Source organism: Bos grunniens, chromosome 5, assembly GCF_055505025.1.
Source record: "Bos grunniens cultivar Pamir isolate PY7600 chromosome 5, Bosgru_T2T1.0, whole genome shotgun sequence".
In the NCBI taxonomy this organism is placed as follows: domain Eukaryota; kingdom Metazoa; phylum Chordata; class Mammalia; order Artiodactyla; family Bovidae; genus Bos; species Bos grunniens.
In genome coordinates, this window is record NC_141169.1 from 76,457,307 (window position 1) to 76,476,661 (window position 19,355).

Genomic DNA, 19,355 nt, shown 5'->3' on the forward strand with positions numbered 1-19,355 from the left:
GGAGTGCTATGTCTTGGAGACCCACCAGGTTATAAGCTTCGGGATCAGATGGCAAGCATGACTGTCTAACCTGGAACCCCTTCTCTGGGGATTCTTCCTTGGTGCCCCAATTCTGAGGTCCCTCCTCTCTTGTTACCAGGGGCCCTTATTGGTTCAAGATAAGTTTGACTTAAACAGTGAGAAGATGCCCAGGTGCACATTATAAGAAGTTCAGAGGGAGTGGGCGGTGGGTATTGGTTGGGGGCGGGGAGGACTTCTGGCCAGGAGAATGGCGTTCCATGAGGTCATGGGGGACCAGATTGTGCTGCAGTGTCTGCAGTTCCTTTAGTCATAGGGTATCTGCCAAGAGCTGTCTGCTCTGCACGTTTCTCTCAGCACAAGAGGAGCAAGGAAGGCTCCCAAGCTTTCCAAGTAGAGAAAAGAATTTCCCAGAATGCTCCACACACCCGCACCTTTTCTTGCATCTCATTGGCCCAAGTTGAATCACATGCCCCTTTCTGAACCAATCACTTTGTGTGTAGAAGGAAGGGTTAGAATTTCTGAAGACCAATCAAAATTACCCCTGATTGGAGGAGGCGTGGCCAGTTCCTCTGAAGTCCATTGGATCTTGGGGAAGGAACCGATTTTTGGAAATAATTGGGGTTGTGCTATGGAGGCCGTGCAGTAAGATCCAGCAGGGGTCCCCTATAGGAGCCCTTCGCCCCGGGCGAGGCACCCCGGGCTTGAGCAGAGTTCCATTCTGCTCTCACATCCTTTCCTGGAATTATGAGGGAAACGTGTGTGTGTGTGTGTCCCCAGGAGGAAAGGCTGGGGTTGGGTGAGGAGGGAACGGTAGTTTGGACTGTTAGGGCTTCTGTCCTTTCTCAGTAGGTTTCTCCAGCACCTATACATTGCCCTCTCCCGCAACCTGAAGAGAAGAGCCAAGCAGAGACAAAGGTTCGGATGTGTGCCTTTCTTTATTAGCACTTTCTCTGAGCAGAGGGCACCTCTCCTGGGTTGCATCTACTTTGAGTTCTTGTTTTTGCTCTTTTCTTTCTCATCCAGTGCTTTCTGCAAGTTCATGTTCATCGCATTTTTCTGGTGCCACCGTCCTGCAGAGCGGAGAGAAGGAGCCAGCACAAATCACCAAGAGGACCTCTGGAGTGTGCAGGTACCAGTGGCAACCCATATGTCTTCCGGGCCCACCCCAGGGCTCTAGCTGCTGTTGTGGTTTCTTTCAGGACCTTAGGCCAACACACCCTACCCAGGGAGCTCCCTCCTCCCCCAACCCCAGCTTCCCACCTACCCAGATCATCCGTCTTCCTGCCATGCCAGTGCTCTAAGTCCCTCACCGATTTCTCAATCACCTCGGGGGTGTAGGAAGCCTTCATGAGGCTTTTCGTCTCCTGTGGGGCCCCTATGGAAGCCCATGAAGAAAAGAAGCCCCAAGTCAACAGAGGTCAAGTACTGCAGGGTTCATATTTGGGTGTCAGTTTCCCCTGTGGATCATGGGTTGTGGAAGGGCAGAGGTTAGGAAGGGTTAGGCGGAGGAAGGCTGGCCTGGACTCAAACCCGAGGGCCATCATTTATGGACACTATGGCCTCAGATAAGATTTTAATCTCTCAGAGCTTTGACCTCTTGATCTGTTCAAAAGAACAAAATGTTCTCACAATTGGGAAGATTACATTCCTTGGAGCAGCTGGCATGTGGCAGTTGGTACCTATATTTTCATTTAGGTCTGTGTGTTAAGTTAAAACACACACAAGGAAATAGTTACCATGATCAAAAGTCAGAAAAATCATCAGAGGACCAAATTCCAAAAGACACAAAGATTTGAATGATCAGTTACAGAATATAAAATTATTGTCATTCAGTGTGTAAAGTTGTGAAAAAGAGAATAAAAACATAAGCAAAGAATAAAAAACTACCCATAAAGAACAGACAGGTTAGTAAAAGAAGCAAATGGAATTTCAGAAATAAAATATAATAGTTGAAAGGTAATGGGTTCAATCCCTAGGTCAGGAAGATCCCCTGAAGGAGGGCATGGCAACCCACTCCAGTATTCTTGCCTGAAGAATCCAACTGGACAGAGAAGCCTGGTGGGCTACAGTTCCTAGGGTCGCAAAGAGTCAGACACAACTGAAGAGACTGAGCATGCACACACAATGGATGGAAAATAAAATAAAAAGAAAGGTGATGATGGATGGTAAGAGGCCTGGGATTTGCTTCAGAATTATCTGGGGTGGGAATGAATGGGTGGGTGAGGAAAATGATGAAACAAGATTAGTTGTGTATTGATAATTAGTGAAGCTGGATGGTAAGTGCAATATCTGCTTATTAAACTCTTCTCTACTTTTCTTTAAGTTTGAAAATTGACATCATAACTTTTAAAAACAAATTCAATGGACAGGTAAAAGAGCTAATTAGATACAGATGAGAAAAAATGGTAACCTAGTAGATAATATCTAAAGAAATTAAGTAGAATGCAGCATAGAGGGGGGGAAATAAAGATGTGGAAAATAAAAAACTGTTAAATAAAGAGTAAATGAGAAGGCCTAACATATGTCTAATTGTAGTTCTAAAGGAGAGAGTGGAGAAAACAGGGAGAGACAATATTTGGAAAGATAGTGGCTGGAATTTTTTCAGAATTTATGAAATACATGAATCCTTAGATTCAAGAATCACAATTCCCCAGTCAGTTTAAGCAAAAAGAATTCCTTACCTAGGTACAATCAAGTAAAATTTAGAATACCAGAGACAAAGAAATCTTAGAAATAGCCACAGAGAAAAGACAGATTATGAGAATAATAATGAGTTTAAATAACCATCCAAGTGAGGAGGAAATAAATTAGCATCATCAAAGTGCTGACAAAAAGAAATCAACAATTTCGAACTGTTTACAATAACTCTTCCAAGAATAGGATAAAATAAAAATCTTTCTGAGCTTAAAATTTACCAACAACAGGGATTTCCTGGCCAGTCCAGTGGTTAAGACTCTGTGCTCCCAATTCAGGGGACACAGGTTTGATCCCTACTTGGGGAACTGAGATCCCATAGGCCACACAGCTTAGCAAAAAAAAAAAAAAAAAAAAAAAACCAACGATAGAATCTCACCCCAAAAATCTTCTAAACAACATAATTCAGAAAGAAAAAATAATCCCAGAAGGAAAAAATCTGAGGTAAAAGAAGGGATGGTAGGCAAAGATATTGGAAATCTTGAATAAATCTAAACACACATCAATTATAACAACAGTACCAATGTTGAATATGTGGAGCAAAATAATGACTGTGACAGTTAAGTATTTTTGAAGATTTAGCAGGTGCTAAGCACAGACAGTTTCATTCAAAGCTTTACAGAACTTCCTCACTGAATTTTCCCAACAACGCTAAGAAGTGTGGTTATTACCCCCATTTTGCTGTTGAAGTCACTGAAGCACAGAAAGGTTAAGTCACTTGTTTAAAGTCATGCAACTGGGAAGTGAAAGATGGAGGACTCAAACGCGGACCCTGTGGCTCCAAAATCCACAGCTTAAACTACTTTGCTTATGTAGAGTAAAAAACCTGTAAAATAATCACACATTAGCTGATATTGGAGGGGTGGCAAGAATAAAGGTGAAGCATTCTAACACCTTTATATTGTTCAGAAAAGCTGAAATACCTTGATTAACTTTAGAATTTGCTAACTATGCATGTAAAAATGTCAAAGATAGGAAATTCACTGGAGGTCCAATGGTTAGGACTGAGCTTCCACGGTAAGGGAACTAAGATCCTGCAAGCCACACAGTTCGGCCAGAAAGAAGAAAACTCAAGGATAAGCACTGAGAGAATAGGAAGAATAAGGACAAAAATTAGATTGGGCGAAAAAAAGAAAGCTCACTCAAATCCAAAACAAGGGAAAGAGAAAAAAAGCAGCATAGAAAAATTAGGTCAAACAGAAAGTACAAAATAAGACCATAAAAATAAATCCAAATCTATCAGTAATTAAAATAAATATAAATGGAGTAGACCAGCTGTTTAAAAAACAGATGATCAGGCTATAGATGTTTTAAGATATATATTATTTAAAGCACATTTAAAGCAAAAGGACACAAAGAGAAAATAAACATGGAAATACAGAAAAGGATTAATAATCACAAAATCACAAAGCAATCTAGTCACATGACATTAATATTGGATAAAATAGACTGTAAAGCAAAAGCACTGTAAGAGATAAAAGTAACTGCCTTTCATTCCGGTGACATAATAATTCTAAACTAGCTGCCCTGGAATAATCACGAAATTGGTAAAGCAAATCTGACAGAATTACAAAGAGCAATCGACAAGGCTGCTATCATAGGGGAAGACTTGAAGGTACATCTTTTAGTAATTAATAGATACAGAATCCTGAATTCAAACTATTTTCAAATATATATTGATTATCTATAAAAATTGACCATCTGCCAGATTATAAAGCTCCTCATTTGAAAGGACTGCATCATTACAGGTCGTGTTCTCTAATGATGATGCTATTGAAAAAGAAATCCACTTTTTTAAAAAGTGATTTTTATGGTGTTTAGTATTTATCGATTTAAATGTTTACAGAACACAATGTTAAGTCAGAGACTTGGACTGAAGCCCTAAGGCTAGTAGAGATCAGATAACAGACTGAGCTGTGAAATAACTCCTGGGGTCACTTGGGGAGCTTGACACATTGCCTGAAAGTTTGGGGTGCACTAAGGCTTGGAACAAGAGGCATTGGCCCCAGATAAGAATGCACCAGGCATAATAACTCAAGTGCAAGGATGTACATGCATGTGTTTCCGTGAACCAGATGTGAGCTAGTGGAGAGAGGACCAGCCTGGAGCCATTTTCAATCCTGCCTCTAATCTGGTCCTCCTCACTGATTCTTCTGCTTCTAGTCCTGCCCTTCTGGGTTCTGTCCTGTAACACTACAGCTAGATGGATCCTTGGAAACAGAAGTCACTCCTTAGTACTAAATCCTACAGTGGTTCCCAGTAAAAGGGCCAGGAAGAGTCTATGTCCTTAGCATGGCCCCTGTGCCTGACTGCTCTTCCCCTGCAATCCACAGGCTGAGCCCCACTCCTTCTGGTCTGTACTCAAATGTCTCCTGCCCAAGAGGTCTGACACTATAGAGAAAAGCAAAGGGATTGTTAACAAGAGTCAAACAGGGACTTCCTGCCGGTCAAGTGATTAGGACTCAGCACTTTCACAGCCATGAGCCAAAAACATCAAAAAAATGGGTCAAACAAAAGTGAGATGAGGCAGCTGGGAGAAATACAGGAGAGGCTTCCAAGGGCCCTGTAAAGCCACCCACTGACCCAGGAGGCGGCACACAACTAGTTATTATTATTCTTTATATTCTACACAAAGACTTTATACACTCTTCTCCATGACAGCCTTTACAATTAAAAAAAAAATAATGCATCTGTTGTTTTATCGCTATGTCTAACTCTTTTGTGATCCACGTGGACTATAGCCCGCCAGCCTCCTCTGTCCTTGGGATTTCCCAGGCAAGGAGTGGGTAGCCATGCCCTTCTCCAAGGGATCTTCCTAACCCAGGGATTGAACCCTCGACTCCTGTGTTGGCAGGTGGATTCTTTACCCCTGAGCCACCCAGGAAGCCTGATAATGCATCTATACTAATTTAAATGTAGGTATACAAGTTTGGTTTAATATTTAAAAATCAGTTACTATAATTTACCACATCAACAGATCAAAGGAAAAAATCATATGATCATCTAAGTAACAGCTGTATGACTTCCCTGGTGGTCCAGAGATGAAGACTCTGTGCTCCCACTGTGGGGGTCATGGGTTCCAACCCTGGTCGGGGAACTAAGATGTTGTGAGATGCAGCCAAAAATAGAAAAACTTTATGGGGCTTCCCTGGTGGTTCAGTGGTTAGGACTCCACCCTGCCGAGGGTCTGGGTGGGGAACTCATCCATGCAAGCTGAGCAGTACAGTCAAAAAAACTAAACAAAAACAGCTGTAGAAATAGTTAATACAACTCAGCACTCATGCACGACTTTTTAAAAAATTAAAGTGCTAGCTAACTAGGAATAAATGGAGCCCTCAATCTGATAAAAGGTACCTTCAAATTCCTTTTAAAATATTGGATTTAATAGTAAAATGGTAGACTCAAGAAGCAGAGAGGGATACCTGCTTATTTGCACCATTGTCCCAGATAAACCAGCTGGGACAGATGGTACAAAGATGGAATAGAGCCTCATGGGTAATAATGTGAACTCTGGTCCCAGGCTGCCAGAGTTTAACCCCAACGCTGACTGTTCCTAGATGTGTGGCCTTAAGCAAGTTATTTAAGCAAGTGGCCTTAAGCAAGTCATTTTTTCTGTCTTAAAAAGGTGGCAGGGGCAGATTATAGCAATACTGCCTAAGGTTCTTATGAAAATTAAAATGTATATAAAGTACTTAGAGCAGTGCCTGGCTCATGTTACATGCTACACATAAATAGAGCCATTGTTATTATTAAAAATAAGAAGCCCCAAAGAATCTACAAACAAATTATTGGAATAGGTGAATTGAGTAAGCCCTCTGGATATAAGATTAATGTACAAAAATTAAAATTGCTTCTGTGTATATAAGCAGCAAAGTTAGAAAAAAAATCACATTTTTAAAAAGATACTATTTGCAATAAGCAGCAAAAAGTAGATAAATAAAAGATTTTTCAAAGCAAGTCTAACAAAAAGTTGTGTAATCTTTGTAGAAAAAAAATTTTTTAAGTGTTACTGACACATTTTGAAGGTAGATTTAAATTAATGGGATTGTAGACCATACTCATGGATTGGAAAATTCATTGTCAGAAAACTGACAACTGCCCCTAAATTGAGCTGTAGATTCAATGTATCAATACTTTCAATCAAAATGCCAACAGGATTTTTCATGGATATTGACAAGCTGATTTAGAATTTATATGAAGAGCAAAGAGCCTAGAATAAGCTATGACATTAGCTATTCCTGCTGGTGGTGGTGAAGGAGTGGGGAGTGAAGACAGCCCAACCAGTTATCAGGCCACTTATAATACCCTGATAATTAAAAGTGTAATATTTGACCAGTGGACAGAATAGAGAGCCTGGAAACTGATCCATGCACATAAAGAAACTTGATGGAGACCAGTTGTACCACTGCAGGTCACTGGGGGCCAAAGATGAGATAATTCAGTAAAAGGTACTGAGAAAATTGGATTTTCACACCAAGGAGAAATTAACAATGAATCCTTGCTTCACACTGAAAACAGAAATCAACTCCACATGGATTAAAGACTTAGGTGTGAAAACCAAAACTATATAAAAGATTATCTTTATGACTCAGCATGGCATAGGATTTCTTCAAGCCACTCCTCCTGGACCCTTCTCTATCTCAGTAAATAACAATCTCATCCTTTAAGTTGTTCAGGTCAAAAACCATGACATCAACCTTTATTCCCTCTCATGCACCCAAATCCATTGGTTAGTATATTGTGTTTGCCCTGCCTTACACAAATCGCCAGGCTCCTCCTGCATCAGATCACCTTCACCACTACCTCCCTGTGCCGCCATATTGCACGATGTGTGTGCGTGCTCAGTCGTGTCCGACTCTTTGTGATCCCATGGACTGAAGCCCATCAGGCTGCTCTGTCTATGGGATTTCCCAGGCAAGAATACTGGAGTGGGTTGCCATTTCCTCCTCCAGGGGATCTTCCCACCCCAGATATCAAACCGGCATCTCCTAAATCTCCTGTGTTGGTAGGCAGGTTCTTTACCACTTGAGCCACCTGGGAAACCCATTCTTGCACAGTGGTACCTATCAGAGTCATAAAATGCAGCAGCCCTGCTCTCTAGACCAAGCCCCCATCATTTACCCCACCTGGATTTTTGCAGGCACCTCCTTGCTGGTCTCCCTGTTTCTATCCCAGCTCCCTGTGTTCTCAACACAGCAACTGGAATGATCCTTTAATCTAAGTCAATGCCATTCTCTGCTTAAGACCCTCCCTTGGCTCCTCATCTCACTAAGAGAAAAGACCCTCCTGCGGCCTTCCCCACCTAGCCTGCTTCTTCCCTCCCACTCCTGTCCAGCCACAGGCGCCTCCTCAGCCTGGAGCAGCAAATGCCAAGACCAACCTGGACGGATGGAGGGGGATGGATGGGTGAGGCACGCTGTCCGTCTGCTTTCTGCTGGGTGCAGAAAGCAACGCCCTAATTTGTAAGCCCTTGCCAGTTTCTGGAGTTGACCCTTGAACAGTATGGGTTTGAAATACACAGGTCCACCTATATGTGTTTTTTTTTTTTCAATAAATATAGTACCTGCATTTTCCTTCTATAGATCTTTGAAAATTAACTAGGTGTAGGGGAAGTTTGTGTTTGGTTATGGGTCACCATACATGGAAACAAAAGAACTAGGATTTGAGTCCTGATTCTGTTTCAACTATCTCAGCATCCTCCCTTGGGTGAGTCATTTATCAGTTCCTTTGTTTTGGGGGCAGAGATAGTAGTACTTGGATTGTTGACTGTGTGCTGGGGGTACTGGTAGAGCAGTGGTTGACACCCTGACTCTTCTGTGTTCAAAGGTCAATTGTAGGACTATGGCCAATTGTAAGATAGCTTATGAAATCAACAATTTGGTAAAATTTAATCATCACCTTTTAGAAGCTGATGCAAGCTAGTTTGCACTGGCTCCATGGGTTTGTTTGCTCCCTCGGCGCAATTGTGTTTCTCAGACTGGCTGAAGTGTGCATGTGCATGTTAGTTGCTCAGTCATGTCCGACTCTTTGTGGTCCCATGGACTGAAGTTGGCCAGGCTCCTCTGTTCATGGAACTTTCCAGACAAAAATACTGTAGTAGGTTGTCATTCATTCCCTTCTCCAAGGGCTCTTCCCAACCCAAGGTCTCCTGCATTGCAGGCAGATTCCTTTCCATGTGACCACCAGGGAAGCCCTGGGTAAAGTATACACAGATGCTTTTTATATCATTCTTTTAAAGGTATGTAGAGAGACTTCCCTGGTGGCTCAGACTGTAAAGCGTCTGCCTGCAATGTGGGAGACCTGGGTTTGATCCCTGGGTCGGGAAGATCTGGAGAAGGAAATAGCAACCCACTCCAGTATTCTTGCTTGGAAAATCCCATGGACAGAGGAGCCTGGTAGGCTACAGTCCATGGGGTCACAGAGTCAGATACGACTGCGTGACTTCACTTCACTTCAGACATCACCATACATAAAATTATTGAGCGATAATTGTAATGGAAGGCCGACTCCCAAGACTCAGAAAGGGACAATCTGAGGCTGTATTCTCTCTTCTCTCCCCAAGCACTACCCTTTCTTCAGGCTCAAAGGAAAACTCAGAACGTTTTCCAGTGGTTGTCTGGTTCCTTGGGTGATGAGGATCTGAGCCAGGTAGGGGGTTGCCAGGCCCTGAGGACACTGAGAAGGCATAGAGTAAGGAGGGAGGAAAGAAGGGGGCCAGAAAGACTTGGTATTTTGCAATGAGGCCAAACTGGAATGTGGGGACAGAGAGACGCTGCTCCTTGCTCACTGACGACCCCCATCCGAGCAATCAGTTAGACCCCTGGGAACAGGGTCATATTTTGGGAGGTGACCAAGTACTGGGAAAAGACTCTGGGGCTTTGCAGGTGGAAGAAAAACCTGGATTTGAGTTTCAGATCCACCTTGTATGACCAAGAAGCCCTGGGGAAATTGTTTCCCATGAGCCTGTGAGATGGATCTAGGGGTACTCCTCTGACAAATAGGACCTCAGAGGCCCACAGGACTTGCTGCAGATGTCTTGGCCTCCGACCCACACTTTGCCCCAGAGGTGCCCCTGCTGGGATCTGGGAAAGAAAAATACTGGCCTGTCAGATAGTAAGCTGGTTCCTCATAAAATCCTGTTATGTTATAAGCCCCATTGTACCAAGAAAGTACGTAAAGAAGGACCGTAAAAAAGGCTGAGTGATGAAGAATTGATGCTTTCAAATTGTGGTGCTGGAGAAGACTCTTAAAGAGTCTCTTGAACTGCAAGATGATCAAATCAGTCAGTCCTAAAGGAAATCAACCCTGGATAGTCATTGGCAAGATTATTGGTGAAGCTGAATCTCCAATCCTTTGGCCACCTAACGGAAAGAACTGATTCATTGGAAAAGACTGTGATTCTGGGAAAGATTGAAGGCAAAAGGAGAAGGGGGAGGCAGAGGATGAGATGAGTAGATAGCATCACTGATGCAATGGATATGAATTTGAGCAAACTCTGAAAGACAGTGGAGGACAGAGGAGTTTGGCATGCTGCAGTCCATGGGGTCGCAAAGAGTTGAACATGACTTAGCAACTGAACAACAACAACCAAGAAAGTTGGCTGAGGCTCAGAGAGTTAAGGATCCTGCCTGAGGCCATACCCATTGGCTAAGCTGAACTTTGAACCCAGGAAGGCTGATACTGTCCCTGTAATCAAAGTAGGCCAGACCAGAGATGCACTGGCCTCCTCTTGGCAGATTAGGACACCAGAGGTACAGGGGGGAGGTAGGGCTGACTGCCAACTGGGAGGGACCATCTGCTCTGTGAGGACAGACTTGCCAGGGGACTGGACATTCCCAGCACTTGGCACAAAGCCTGGCATACAGAGGGCCCTTGGTGGCTGTGAAATGAGAGTCCCTGGGGATGTATCCTCGGGTCTTAGATTCCTCTGGGGATCCAGGTCCTTCCTGGCCCAATAACTTGAAGGCTGTGGGTTTTCCTAGCCCATACCCTTGTCTTTCGGCCTGACCTTGAAACAAGTTTGACCGCATGTTGTAGCCCAGATCATAGTAGTCTGAAAAGATGGAGGTAATTTCCGTGGGGCTCTGGATCCTGCTGGGCCATGAGCTTGTCCTCTTCTGGCCCTCCAAGGCTTCCCCGATGGCCTTTCGAGCCTAAGTAGGAAGGGAAGGAGGGAGAGAGAAGACAAAAGGTAGGGAGGCAAAGTGAATCCCACATCTCCCCTCTAATTTCTCCTCCCTTGGAGCCTGCCCTCACCACTCCTCCCCACCCTAAGCCTGCAGCCTTCAACCAACCACAGTCCTGGGAGCTGGCATAGCTGAACGCCCTCACCCTCCCATACCACCTCAGCTTTCACATGGGCCTCAGGCATCAAGGAAGAAAATGATCATGAAAACTTCTCCCTACACTGAACGGGTGAATGTGTCAGTTGCTCAGTCTTGTCCAACTCTTTGCGATCCCATGGACTATAGCCCACCAGGCTCCTCTGTTCATGGGATTTTCCAGGCAAGAATACTGGAATGGGTTGCCATTCCCTTCTCCAAGGGATCTTTCTGACCCAGGAATCGAACCCAGGTCTCCTGCATTGAAGGAGGATTCTTTACCGTGTGAGCTACCAGGGAAGCCCTATGGAACAGCAGCAGGGGACATCTTTATAAGGTGGTATTATTTCCACAATTTATAAAGAAGGAAACTGGACCTCAGGGCAGGGACTCAATCCAGCATACAGCTAGAGAAGGAAGCCTCCTACAATGGTAGGAGTGGTTGAGCCCAGGCCTAAGAGCCAGGAACTGGGTTTGAGTCCCAACTCTGCCATATACCAGCTGCTAATTTGGGCAAGTTTTTGCTCCCCTCTGGGCCTCAGTTCCCCTACTCTTAAAATGAGGGTGAGGGCAGAACTGGGTGGTCTTTGAAGTAACTTCCAGTTCTAATATTTGCTGGCCTGATGACACTTGTGATCTGGGTCACAGCTGGATTCAAAACAAAACAAAACACAGATCTCTTGGTTTAAGCCCAAGACAACGATGGCCAAAGAGAGAAATGGCACATTCCCTAGGCTAAGAAGGGCAGAGAGAGATAGAGACCATACTGCCAACCTCACGATGGGGGCAAGATCCTCCAAGTGGAGTGGGGGGTTTAGGATTTTGACCTTCCAGACTAACAGGAGCAAGGGTCCCCCACCTTAAGATGATAAAGTAGAAAGGGACCCACCCATAGCCTTTCTGACCCTGGCTCTTCTACTTGTTGTATGTGACCCCAGGCAGATCACTTCACCTCTCTGAGCTCCAGATTTATCATCTGTTAAAAAAGATGGTGAAGGACAGTGGAGCCTGGTGTGCTGCAGTCCATGGGGTCGAAAAGAGTTGGACATGACTTAGCCACTGAACAATAGCAAAAAAAGAAACAATGACTAGTGCCTGGCCTGCTGTACAATGTATCTGTTATGAGGGTTGAGACAGTGACTTTGAAAATATGTCTCAAAATGCCTCAAAATATCTGTTTGACTAGAAGTGGCAGGTAGGCAGGTGAGCTTTCTCTCAACTTTCAATTGATCAGCACTGAGTTCCTGCAATGATATATCAAGTAGGGGAAAAGGGCCAGCATCGATTGGTGATGTCTGCGGTGAATTCGGGCTCTGTTATTTGCCAGCCTGATCTAGTCAGCCTCACTTGACAGATGTAGAGACTGGGTTCAGAGAGGAAAAGTAGCTATACAAAGTCTCCCAGGATTCAGGGGCAGAACCAGGATTCAAACTTAAATCTTCTGATTCCCAGTCAATCCTGTCCCCTTGAGGAGACTTAAGTTAAAAGCATCTAATTCTAACATAAATCTTGTAAGTGCAAAATCATTACAGACCAGGGCTCCAGAATCTGCCAGACAGTTTGGATCCCGTTTAACTTGGGTTAATTTACTTAAGCCTGCTAAAGCTTGGGCTTCTAATCTGTAAAATGAGGATTATTATAGTACCTCCCTCACTGGGAAAATTGAACGGTTAGATGTGAATACTAAACAGTGCACAGTGCCTGGCCCATAGCAAGTGTGCAGTAAACACTACTCTCTGATGATATTATTACAGGGACTCTGTACTCAAGAGCAACTTCCTTAGGGGTCCTCATTGCCCATCTCCATGCTTGACCCTCCTGCCACCCTTAGCTTCCTGTGCCCCGTTCTGACACCTGCTCTTCGGAGACCAGCTGGTCCACCACGTTGCTCCCAAACTTGTGACGAATGTTGTTGGGAATGCTGCTGCCGCTCTGGCCCTGGGCCCCAGCGTTGGGGTCTTCCTTCGGCGCCTGGCACGGCTGAGCCCCTTCTCGTAAGGAAGCCCTGCTCTCCCTCGAGGAGGGTCTGAAGCTCCCTTTCTTCAGGGATTCCGGGTCTGAGTCCCTCCAGAGGGATCCCCGGCTGACAGCTGAAGGGGGTGGAGGTGGGATCTCCTCCAGGGAGGCCCGCCCCAGGGAGCTGCTTCGGGGGCTGTCTCCTCGGTACAGGGATGGCTTCAGGGAGACCGGGGCCTGGTACTTGAGCTTGGAGGTATCCAAAGGGCTATGGGCAGCTCTCCAGGGGTCCGTGTCCTGCTGGCCTTCCTTGTTGTTGTTCGGATGGGCCCTGGTCAGAGTGGTTGTACCTGAAAAGGGAAGAGACAGGAAAGGAAGGAGAGGAGACAGACAGATGCAGAAAGTGGAGGGTAGGAAAACGATAATGGGAATGGGGAGGGGGAATAGACAGACAACCCAGAGTAGAAAAAAAAGATGGTATGGGGTGTTGTGGGGGGGCGCGGGTAGGACGGAAAGAAGTCCCGGGAGACAGAAGTATGGGTGAGAAATCAGGAGAGAGACCAAGAGAGTGGGTAGTAGCCTGAAAAGTGTCCCACTGGACAAGGCAGCCCTCACTGTTTTTGACCACAGGGGTTGCAGCCCCAGCCTGACCAGCCTTGAGGCTAGCTGTGTGACCTTCAGAAAAGGAGGTGACCTCTCTGTGCTTAGTGAACTGACTCCATTTGGTTAGTTCCTTACTGCACCTTGAACCTCTTCCATCCACTACCCCCGACCCCCAACAATCCAGTGAGCAACTGTGAAAGCTGGCAGAGGGTGTCTTTCGGCTTGGCCAAATCACACAGCTAGAAAGTACTAGAGCTGGGTTGGCCAGCTTTTGTCCCCAGTTAGAGCTGCTTCCCAACCCCACTTCTCTCCCCTGTTCTCCAGCTCATGGAATAGTGTCATCCCAGCCACTTCCGGGCTCTCACACTCCATCTCTCCCCTTCCCTGTCCCCATCCCCACTCCTGCCCTGACTTCCAGTTCCCGGGAATTTCCTGCCCCAAGCCCGCAGGTCTGCTCATTCTCTTCCCTGATCCCTGGCTCCAGCCAAACTGCCACTCCTTCCCCACCACACCTCATGATGTCCAGCCTCCCAGCCTTTGCTCAGACTGGTTCTGCTACCTGGAAGTCCAGCTCCTCCTTTCTCCTGAGTCAAAATCCTCCAGGTTCTTCCCAACTCAGCCCCACCAGGACACTGACACCCACCCCAAGCTGGTGGAGCCAGTGCCTCCTTTTTAACTCCACAACTCTGTTCCCAGCACGCTCCATGCATCTCTCTGGGTTTTCCCCTCTGACCATCCTTGTAAGATTCAAACCCTGTTATTTTCTCTCCCTGATCGGGGAGGGGAGTCATGGTAGTGGGTCCACAGGTGAGTCGGTCCTGGGCCTCCCCTCAGCACCCACCAGAACCCTGTGCATCAGAGATTGCTGGTGGCTCCCATCGGTGAGGGAGTGAATGAGTAGATGGCTGCAGGGGAGTCAGACCCAGGTCACCCTGCAGCTCATCAATTCTGAAATGTCCTTTCTTCTCACGTTAGCATCCTTGACATCCGGCTGCATCTGACGATCAATGCGCTCTGGTCTAACCAGCAATATTTTCTTTCTTAATGACCAGTAACTAAGTAACAGTTCACCTTACAAGCCCCTGAACAGTGACTTACAACACATTTTATATAGCATTTTACACGTGGTATATAATAAACACCTTCATCCTGGGCAAAATACAGAAGGCAGGTCTGTCTCTGCCCCCTCCCCACATACAGCCCCCCCATAATCTTCAGTCTCAGGTGGTAGCTGTCCCTCCACAATGTTTTGGATGAATCCTCTAGTACTCCTGAAAGAAACACAGCCCTGTGGGCTCAGGAGGAGCCCTGCCCTGAGCTGGGCTTCCATCTCCCCACAAGCACAAGGCAGGGCCATGGTTGATCAGGCCGGTGCTGAGTGCTCTTACTGCTGTCTGCCTGCATTTTCTTGAGAAGGTTCACTGTCCCCATCCTGGAAGCCTTGTCCCCAGAGGCGCCCTTTTCTTGGCTGCCTGTTTGTTGGCCAAAACCACAAGACAGGAGGGAGGGAAGGCAGTTTGGTCTGGGGGAACAGGTTTCTCCTCTTTTGTGAAGACAACAAAAGGGCAAGAACAGGATACTCTGACTTCAGCTCCATGGGGGTAATGATGGTAGGGAGGAGAATAGTGAGAAGGAAGAGGGCACATCTCCAGGATCCATACTCCTGTTTCTCCCAGGCTGTGCTACTGCCTGCCTCCTCTAACACAGTTTATCTTAACTGCCTGCTCACCCTCCACGTGCCCTTTAGGGTTAGGAGAGCTGCAATGGCTGGGAACATATCTCCTGCCCCTGGCTCAGAAAGCCAATGTGTGTGTGTGTGCTCAGTCACTTCAGTCATGTCTGACCCTATGGACAGTAGCCCACCAGGCTCCTTTGTCCATGGGATTCTCCAGGCAAGAATACTGGAGTGGATTGCCATGCCCTCCTCCAGGGGACCTTCCAGAGCCAGGGATTGAACTCACATCTCTTGCGTCTCCTGCATTGCAGATGGATTCTTTATGCACAGAGTCACCTGGGAAGCCCAGCCAAATAAATGAATAAAAAAAATATATACTGCAAATAATTCCCTGGCACTCCAGTGGTTAGGACTCCACACTCTCATTGCCGAGGGTGCAGGTTCGATTTCTGGTCGGGGAACTAAGACCCCCACAAGTTGTGTGGTGGAGCCAGGAAAAAAAAAAAAAAGGAACAATAATGTAGTGATTAAAGCAGGATCCTAGTTCCTCCTCAAGGGATATCTTTGAGTTTTTCTGCAGGAAATAAGGTCTCCACCCTGGTGGAGGATGAAAACTTCAGAATGGAGCACAAGATTCCTAGAGCACCACTCTGTTACCTCACTACTACCCAATCAGAAAGAAGTCACACACCTTACAGCCTTCACCCCAAAGCCTATAAAATCTTCTGCCTGAAAACCATTGAGGAGTTCAGGGGTTTTGAGCGTGAGCCACCCATTTTCCTTGCTTGGCCCTGTAAGGAACTTTTTTCTGCTCCAAACTCTGATGTTTTAGTTTATATGGCCTCACTGTGCCATGGGCACATGAACTTGTGTTTGGTTACAAGAGGGGACACTAAGGTGGGGTCATAATCCCCAGGACCAGGCAGATGGGAGGGGATCAGCAATCCTCTGTGCCCTTCCTCTTCCTTCTGTCTTCAGATAGAAGCCTCAAGGAAGTCGGGGCCACACAGCAGGTCTAGAGGCCAAAGCAAGACTAAGAGGGGGAGAGGTTGGTCCTTGCTGTCCTCAGGGGGTCCCTCCAGAGGCCCTGCATGTGCATTCAGCATGTCCCTGCTTGCCCATCCTACCTGGTCGGTGGCCCAGCTCCATCGGCTCTTGCTGTGGAACAGGTAATTCCAAGCTTAGTCCTGCAGACAAAGAAACACACAGGGTCATCTCAAATGACAAGACTCTGTAAACAAAGATGAATGGAGGGCTGAACAGGGAGGCCTGTGGCCGTCTGCCCAGCCCCTGACCGGAGGGCTCTCTGTGCTGCCTCCATGGCTCTCTGGCACCAAGGAGCCCCCTGCTCCATCCATCCATCACCCCTGGCACTGGACCTGCTTCCTGGACCCTGGCAGGCTGGATCACCCCATCTCCAGTGCCTCTTTCTCAAGGAACCTGGGGTTCCTCTTCCTCCTTTGCAATCTTTTTCTTCTATTTCCTCCCCCATCTGTACCACCTAACCCTCTCTAGGGGCCCCCAGCAGGCCCCTAGCTGGGAGGTGCATTGCTCCAAGCCCTCCATCCTGGATACTACTTGCCTTCTGCAAATAGGATTTTGTCTATTTTCACTAACTGGTCATTCAAAGAGAGGAACCAGCTTGGCCAACATGGAGGAGAGCCAAGAGCAGGAATCGACTCTGGGATAATCTCTGTCTTTCTTCCAAAGAACAGGCCTTTGGGTCAAATTTGAGGGCCAGCACTGGCATCTTAAAAGCCTCTGCAGCTTTCAGGTTTATATTCCTTTCTTCTAAGTGAATTTTTTTCTTTATTCATATTCTCTTATTCTTTTGCATGTGTTTTTAAAGGACTTTTGTGAAATTTGTAATATGAATAGGATAAAATGATTTAGGATAAATGGTATCTAAGTGGTAAGTATCTTTTAATAAGGAAAACATAGAAGCATTAAGTCAGAGCTGGAAAGGGTCTTTGAGATTAGTTAATCCAATCCCTTTATTTTACTGATAAACTGAGACTCAGAGGGTGTGATTTGTCAGGTCACCCAGCGAATTGGTCTCTGCCAATAAACTCAGAGAGGTTAAGAACCAGATGAATTGTATTCTCTTGAAAAATCACCCCAAACAAAACACCCTATTAATTTTGACTTAATTGTTTGGTGATTGTGCAGCTTCTGGTATGACTCTTTAACAATCCTTAGCCCCCTGGTATTCATACACTGTGTTTCCCCTCAACTCTTGAGTCTGGGCTGGACCTAGTGACTTGCTTCCTTTAAAAAAAAAAATTATTTCTTTTTTGGCTGTGTCGGGTCTCATGGCATCATGCGAAATCTTGCGTTGTAGCAAATGGACTCTAGTTGTGGCTCGCAGGCTTAGTTGCTCTAAGGCATGTGGTATCTTAGTTCCCCAACCAGGGATTGAGGTTATGTCCCCTGTGCTGCAAGGCAGATTCTTAACCACTGAACCACCAGAGAAGTCCTGGAAAGGATGCTTGTCATCAGAAGCTAGATGGTGGGCTGAGGTGGACTGTGACTTCTGTCTTGTTCACAATCTCTCTGACTCTTCCTGGCTCTTCTTGTGCTGATGGAAGCAGCTTCTGTGTTATGAGCTGCCTTCTGGAGAGGCCCCCATGGCAAAGAACTGAGGGCCTGTGGCCACCAGCTCAAGAAGACCTGTGACTCTCAGTTCAACAATCTGACATGATGAGTCTTACCTTGGGCATGGTCACAGAAAGAGGTCCTTCACTAACTGTCCTTTGAGATGAGACAGAAGCCCTGGCCGATACTTTGATCACCGTCTGTGAGAGATCCTGAGACAGATGGCCCACTGAAGCTAATCTGTATTCCTGACCCACAGAAACTATGAGGTAATAAATGTTGTCTTAAGTCACTCAGTTTGGGGGTGATTTGTCATACAGCAGGAGATGACAAATGCATCTCATGTGTTAAGTATTCCTCCATCTAGGTGACTAGCCTCTTTTCACGAGGACTCAGTGAGGTGTTTGAAGAAAGTGTTAACTCACCCTCTTTCACAATTGGAGAAACTGAGGCTCAGAAAAGAAATAGGACCTCTCGCAGGTGGTGCTGAAACCAAGCCCCACTTCTGTCTCCTCTGAGTTCTCTTTCTGCTCCTGTCCCTGTTTCCCATCTCCAGCTACCCCCCGCCCCTGATATGCCCACTGGAACTCCCCATCAGCTCCAGTGACACCCCCAGTCCAGAGTGGCCTGGACTGGTTTTAACAGAAGTATAGGCTCACTGCCAGTTTCTGACCTGGAGAGAAAGATCCCAAGAGACGTTGGTCAAGGAGGGAGGGAAAGTAGATCCCTTGCAGTCTGGGAGCTCCACTCACAAGCAGCTCTGCATAGAGAGAAAGAAGATGAAGCCCCGTGTCCTGGCAGACTCCTGGCCCACTTCAGGGTCCCTGCCTCACCTGTCCACTCTCTCTCATAACGTCAGAAAACATGTGAACTGCCCTGGTGTGTGCCGAGGCCCAGGAGTGCAGATCTGTGCTGCACAACTGCTGCTGGAGACCAGTGGATAGTTGCTGGGGAGCAGCCCACCCCCGTCCATTGGAGTTGCCATGGTGATCACTATACACAGGGCTCTGTTACCTCAGAGGGCTGATAAGCCCACCCTGGGGAACAGAGGCCAAGGAGAGCCAGTACAGAGAGGGCAGCAGGGGCTTTCAGACATTGCTCACTCTCTCATTCACTCAAAATGTCCCAAGTATTCACCCTGGGTTTGGTTGCATGCTAGGCACAGAGGGCTCAGATGCCATAGAGTATGAAAGACATTCTTGGGATTACAAATTTGTTAAGAAGAGAGGGTAATTAGTTTTATCTAGGGAAAAAGAGGTGGGGCTCACAGAAGGGCCATTTGAGCTGGGTCTTGACGTATGCGTAGGAGTTTAACAGAAGAGACTAGACTATTAAAGGCCCAGGTGTGATTTTGAGCATAAATTAGGTTAAGGGGAGTGGGGAGGGAAAGGAAAGATGTACCTGGAGCTGTCTGAGCTGGTTTCAAAGGGATGAGGGATCAGAGCAAAATGAGAGCAGGGGTGGAACTGCAAGGATCTACTCTCTTCCCC

At 46.3% G+C, this 19,355-nt stretch overlaps 1 protein-coding gene and 1 long non-coding RNA gene across 2 annotated transcripts; one reads left to right on the forward strand and one right to left on the reverse strand.

The window, feature by feature from the left end:
- The first annotated feature begins 578 nt into the window (after positions 1-578).
- On the forward strand, positions 579-2,190 carry LOC147372457 (uncharacterized). Its single transcript, XR_015164870.1, has 3 exons — positions 579-936; positions 1,045-1,150; positions 1,998-2,190. It is a non-coding gene; the product is annotated as an uncharacterized LOC147372457 (long non-coding RNA).
- Positions 938-16,557, reverse strand: CIMIP4 (ciliary microtubule inner protein 4). The gene is made up of 5 exons (XM_086404005.1): positions 16,398-16,557; positions 12,891-13,342; positions 10,724-10,868; positions 1,286-1,396; positions 938-1,091 (listed from the first exon to the last, which is right to left on the reverse strand). Exons 1-5 carry the CDS (start codon positions 16,483-16,485, stop codon positions 1,003-1,005), a joined length of 885 nt encoding a protein of 294 aa, XP_086260131.1. The 5' UTR covers positions 16,486-16,557; the 3' UTR covers positions 938-1,002.
- Positions 16,558-19,355: the final 2,798 nt, after the last annotated feature.

What these genes read in the sequence shown, in the direction of transcription:
- CIMIP4 (XM_086404005.1), bottom strand. Translation starts at nt 16,485, where the DNA reads ATGACCCTGTGTGTTTCTTTGTCTGCAGGACTAAGCTTGGAATTACCT. An exon ending in GGAGCTGGGCCACCGACCAG is followed by an intron (nt 13,343 to 16,397) that starts GTAGGATGGGCA and finishes TTCCCTTTTCAG; the next exon opens with GTACAACCACTCTGACCAGG. An exon ending in AGCTGGTCTCCGAAGAGCAG is followed by an intron (nt 10,869 to 12,890) that starts GTGTCAGAACGG and finishes CTTCCTACTTAG; the next exon opens with GCTCGAAAGGCCATCGGGGA.